Source organism: Elephantulus edwardii, unplaced genomic scaffold (genome assembly GCF_000299155.1).
Source record: "Elephantulus edwardii isolate Elephantulus edwardi_28Jun2011 unplaced genomic scaffold, EleEdw1.0 scaffold00054, whole genome shotgun sequence".
Taxonomy (NCBI): Eukaryota; Metazoa; Chordata; class Mammalia; order Macroscelidea; family Macroscelididae; genus Elephantulus; species Elephantulus edwardii.
The window spans coordinates 13730643-13736783 of record NW_006399804.1 but is presented as its reverse complement, the minus strand read 5'-3'; the positions used below and the strand labels follow the sequence as shown (position 1 = coordinate 13736783).

General features: G+C 36.4%; 1 protein-coding gene across 1 annotated transcript in view; it reads left to right on the top strand.

The window, feature by feature from the left end:
- The window catches only part of ARMC4 (armadillo repeat containing 4), a 279552-nt gene that overhangs the window by 21350 nt on the left and 252061 nt on the right, over positions 1-6141 (top strand). The window contains exon 2 of the mRNA XM_006887089.1: positions 1776-1933. Coding sequence (XP_006887151.1) covers positions 1776-1933 — 158 coding nt within the window. The remainder of the gene's footprint in view (positions 1-1775; positions 1934-6141) is intronic.

Genomic DNA, 6141 nt, shown 5'->3' with positions numbered 1-6141 from the left:
GCATCCACTTCCGAAATGGCTTGCCTCCGGACACCCTATGAACTTGGAGAAACGGCCGAAGTTATACAAGTGTTCAGGTCTTTCATTCACAGGGTTGTTGCTATGAGTCATCTATGACTTGATGGCACTTAACAACAACCACCACCTAAAAAAAAAAAAAAAAAAAAGAAGGGAGCTCTGGTGGCCTAATGATAAAGAGCAAAAAAGGAGCTCTGGTAGCCTAATGGTAAGAAGCTATGCTGCTAACTTAAAGGAACATGGTTTGAAATCACCAGCTGCTGTGTTAGAGAAAGGCAGGCAATCTGTTTCTAGGTACTTTACTGCCTCTGAAAACCTGCATGAGGGTCTGCTATGGGTCGATTCTGACTTGATGGTACTTAATAATAACAACAATTATCTTAAAAAAAAAACCCAACCAACCCAACCCATTAAATTATAGAAACTAAAATCTAGAACATTCAATAATTTGATTTTTCAAAAAATTTTATACTGGCTTACTTACAAAATTCATACAATTGTTTTTTACACCAGAAATTTCCCCTTTTCTTTACCCAACCCCTCCTCCACCCATCAAATTGTATTACTGTTTTTGAAGTACATAAAACTTTTAAGTTAGTGTAACAATTGCTGTAATTAATCAGCCTAATTTGAGGATTGGTTTATATACCTAATTAAGGATTGGGTTATACTCATAATTAACTCAAGTTTTAGAAACTGAAATATTTCCTCCATTAACTCTAATCACATAAAGAATTGATGTTAATTATAGAACAAAGTTCAGGTCTTTTGTTCATAAGGTTGCTATGAGTTATATTCAATCTGATGACACTTAACCACAGCCAAGTGAGACTAGTGTTGTTATATTTTGGAGGAAACATTCTTTGTACATCACTCTTTGCCAATTTGCTGTACTGAGGTAATCTGGGTTTTCTGTAATGCTGAACCTTGTGCCACTAGGGTGTGAAATGTCATAGTGGTTTCCCAATATGGACAGTGTTTGGTCAAGCTCCCAATTGTAAAACAGGTTTGGAAGCAGGAATGGCATCCGCTTCCTAAACCACATGCCTATGGAAACTCTATGAACTTGGAGAAATGACGATAGTTATAGAAAGGCATTAGGTCTTTTGTTCATGGAGTCTTTATGAGTCATGCTCGACTTGACAGCAATCAACAACCACCACAACCACAACCCCCTCACCCAGAACACTCAATAATTTCTGATCAACAGAAGCTCTTTTAGAAATATGCTTATTATACTAAAATAATCCAGTAAAGGGTTATGAGGTGGAAAAATAATCCACAGAGAGAATCTGGCTTGACTTCCCCCACGCCCCCATAACTTTTTTGGTCATAAACACCGAGAAGCCTGGAAAATTCTTTAACAACTAATTACTCTGGTGAAAAATTTGTATAAATAAAGAAACATTAGAAATCTTAAGCCTGAACAGTTCTGTAGGACTGGTGATTTTTCCCTCCTTTTAGATATTTCAGAAACTAATACATTGTTAGAAAGTAAAAAACTGATTATTCAAGTTTCTGTAGTCATTCAAGGGAACTGTTTAAAACACTTGTTCTTGATATTTTGTTCACTATGGTTGTAAATCTGGCAGTCTAAGAGTCTGAAGATGGATTAAAGTAGGGACGTAGGTGAGCATTTCACCTGAGGGATTTTTATTTTTCCGTGTTTTATAATGACATGTGAATAAGTTGTCTGTATCTTACATGCTACTTTATGGACCTTTATGTAATATTAAACTCTCCCCCTCTCATTCTAGTGAAAATACAGTCCAGTCAGAAGAAGTGGACAAACATGGAGAACCTTTACTATTCCTCTCTAAATCAAAAATTAAGGTTAGAAGCTTTGGGCAGCTGTCACGCTTGCTACTTACTGCCAAAGGTACCAAGCTGAAAGAAGCACAAGCCTGCCTTGAAGGTGATATTTATACTTCAGTTTGTGATTTAAACCTTCAGAAATGTAATTTTGGGAGAATCATTGGTTGTAGTTTCTTGAAAAAAAATCTACAATGTAAAAATTAAAAAGTCATATGTAAGATGTAATAAAAATTTCAATTTTTCATGGGTTGCAAGGAGGGACCAGCCTTGGAGAGGGACATCATGCTTGAAATAGATGGAATGACTCAGTGACTGGGGTCAAGGGGTGGATGTGTCAAAGATTATGAGGTTGGCACAGGATAGAACAGGGTTCAGAGCTGTTGTACGTAGGGTTGCTATGAGTTGCAAGTGACTCGAGGGCACTCAACAACAAACATATCAAATGCCTACTTTAAAATCAAAGACCTAATACTTTACTATTGTAAGTTTCTAATTTTATGTTAATTTTAGCATGTGGTTTAAAGAGAACCACTTTATATTACTTGAGTAGTGCAAGCAGTTGACACACTATGCTATTAACCAAAAGGCTGAAGGTTCAAGTGCGCCTAGAGACACCTCACAAGAAAGGTTTGGGGATCTACTTCCCCCCAAAACAGCCATTGAAAACTATGGAGCACAGCTCTATTGTGACACAAATGGGATTGCCATCAGTCTGCACGAACTTGGGGGCAACTGGTTGCTGGTTCTTAGCTTTTGGAGGGACTCACTCATTGCTGTTGAATCCGTTCCCACTTAGAGACACTCCATTAGGCTTCCAAAGCTATACCTTGGAAGGAGAGGAGACCACCCACTTTTCTCTTGAGGACCTTATGGTGGATTTGAACCTCCAAGATCTGCAGCTTTGGCATTAGCAGTGCAGCTTGCAACAGACTATGCCACTGAACAGCAACTCCTTTAAAATTCTCTTAAGTAGAGAAGACACATTCCTGGGGAAACATCTGAATTGACCTTTCCCCTGCCATACTGTATGATGGCCAATAGTCAGCGGCCTTTAGCAGGATAGTAAAGACTTCTGTTAGCAGAGTTAGCTTATAATGATTTCACTTTATCTCTCTCTGCCATATTCCATCATGGAATTTTCAATCGCCTGTGAATTATTAAATTTATTCACATTCTTTGGGAGATATTTTCCCCTTCACTAAAAATATATAATGTCATTATTGTCTAATTGTCTGATATGGATGAAAGAACTGGATTGCCTGCTATAATCGTGTTCTGCACATGTATAACTAGAACCACTTAGTGGTTGCTGATGCTTTGTGTTTTTCTTCGTTGGAATCATGCAATCGGTAATTCCTAGATATAAGATACCTGAGTTCTACCATTAATCATTTATTATTACACCATTTATTTAAGAGAATCTTTTTTCCAATTTATTGAGTGGATCTGGCACCCTTATTGAAAATCTGCTGACCATAGATGTACAGGTTTATTTTTAGACACTAAATTCTATTCCACCACTCTGTGAGTCTGTCCTTTTATCAACAGTACTTTGTTGTTCTGTCCCACGATAACTTTTTTAGCTATTTGTACTCCTTGAAATTATTTGTGTATGAGGATAAATTGTTCCAAATTTGCCGAAAAAGGTTTTTGGGATTTTTTTGTATGTTACATTAAATATACTAGTATGTATATTGAGTTGTTTTGGCATCCTAAAAACAGAAAGCTTCCAAACTCTGCCCATGGATGTATTTCTGTTTATTCTGAGCTTTCTTTGTTTTAAGCTTTTCTGTGAAGTAATTTTTTACCTCTCTGGCTAAAATAATTCTGAAGTATTTTATTCTTTCAAATGCTATTGTAAGTGTAATTATTTTCTTAATTTTTTCCCCCTTAAGACTCCATTGTGTAGTACTCACCTTATTTTTGAGTGATGACCTTGTACTCTGTAACTTTCCTGAATTCACATACTGGCTCTAGTATCCTTCTTGTCTATCATTCAGGATTGTCTGTAGATAGTTTCATGTCATCTGTGTACAGACAGACTTTTACTTCTATTTCTGAAAGTAGGCATCCTCTCGTTTCTTATCTTGGGTAGCAAACTTTTAGTTTTTCACCATAGAATAGCTTGTTAGGTTTGAGGTTTTAAAGAAATGTCATTTATCCTATTGAGGAATTTGCTTTTTACTCCTCATTTGATAAGTGTTTTAAAGTCTGGCAGTTTGCCAAGTGCTTATTTTTGCCTGCAGAGATCGTTTGCTTCTTTTCCTTTTTTCTAGGAATGTGAGATTATTTCATTAATTTTTCTTTATTGCTGAACCACCTTTACATTTCTTAAATAAATCCTACTCTGTCATGGTGCATAATTCTTTTACTGTGCTATTGAATTTGGTATGCCAGTGCTTTTGTTAATACTGTTGTATCTATATTCATAAGGGCTGTTGAGTCTATATTTCCTCTTTTTGTTTTTGGCCACGTGTTTCTCTGTCTATGATATCAGGGTTAATATTGGCATTGTATAATGAGTTAAGTAGTGTTCCCTCCTCTTCCACTTTTTCAAAATTTAGAAAAATATTAATGTTAATTCTTATTTAAATATTTGTGAAATTCCTGAGTGAAGCCATTAAGCCCAGAATTTTTCTTTGTTGGGAAGTTATTTATTACTAATTCAGTTTCTTTACTTGTTATGAGTCTGTCAAGATTTCAGAGAATGAATTTAGGTAGTTCTTGTGTTGCAGAAAGTGTATGTTTCTTCTAGTTTACTGGTGTGTTGGCATTCTACACACTATACCCTTATCATTATAATCCTTTTTATTCCTGTATGGTTGGTGGTGATGCCCACATTTTCACTTGGAATTTTAGTGCTTTGCATCTTTTCTTCTTATTCTTAATTTTCAATAAAGCTTCGTTGATTTTACTGATCTAGTTAATTGATCTTCTCTCTGCATTCCCCCCCTCCCCCCTTATCTACTTCTGCTCTGGTCTTTTTCATTCCTTTCTTACTGATAACTTTTAGTTTTCTTTTTCTAGTTCCTCAATTTGTGAAGTCAAATTGTTAACTTGAACTCCTTATTTTTGTTGTGTAAACATTTACTGCTTTAATTTTCCCTCCAAACATTGTTTTAATTATGCGCTTTAAGTTTGGATATGCTGTACTTGCACATTCATTCATTTCTAAGTATTTTCGTTTTTCTCTGTTACTGATTTCATTCCACTGTGGCCAGAGAAATTTTTGTATGATTTTAGGCTTTTAAATTTAGCGAGACTTATTATTGTCGTTAAGTGCTTTTGAGTCAGCAGTTCTAATTTACAGAGACTCCACTCACGTACAAAAGGGCCCTGGTGGTAAGAAACTGCACACCAAACCCAAGTGCAGGTGGTTCAAATCCACCAGCTGCTCCAGGGGAGAAAAATGGGAAATCTCTTCCTGCAAAACATATTGTCTCTGAAAACCCACTAGAGGATTAGCTATGAGTTAGTTCTGATTCTACAACACACAACCACAACCATGTATGACTAGGGAGTTCTGGTGTCTAATGGTAAGAAACTGCACTGCAGTCCCAAAGGCATGCAGTTAGAATCCACCAGCTGCTCCTTTGGAGATGGAGGAGCGATCACTTCCTGTCCACTCTACCGCCTTTGAAAACCCACTGCAGGGTCAGCTGCTCTGCAGTGCTTATGCAGAGACTTAGCATAAATAACATCCTAAAAAATGATCCATGTGCACTGGAGAAGAATGCTCCTTGTTCTGTTGTCAGGTATATATGTCCGTTACACCTACTTGGTTTATAGTATTGTTCAAGTTGTCTTTGCTATTATTGTTCTATTATTATTGTTGTTGTTCTTTGCTATTACTGTTCTTTCTAGATGTTCCAGGAACCTTTATTTTAAAAAAAATACAACACCTCTGTCCTAGTCTTTTAATATTTTAGGATATGTACATAAAAGTTTCTTTATTGAGGAGGGATGGAATTGAGTAAAATATTTAATAGATGCATTAATTTGAGCTTAATATATAGACTTGGAAACTCTGAAGATTGCACTGGAGCACAGAGAAGCCAAAGCACAAAGAAGAATTCAAGATAATAAAGAGCTGAACAGAAGACTCCAAAAGGCAGCACGGGATGACAAGGCAAAATATTACAATGAAATGTGCTAGGAGCTGGAGTCAGAAAATCAAAAGGACCGAACTCGCTCAGCATATCTTAAGCTCAAGGGACTGAAGAACAAATTCAAACCTCGAGTTGCTATAATCAAGGATGCTTTCGGCAGAATGTTAAATGATCCAGGAAGTATTAAAAGAAGATGGAA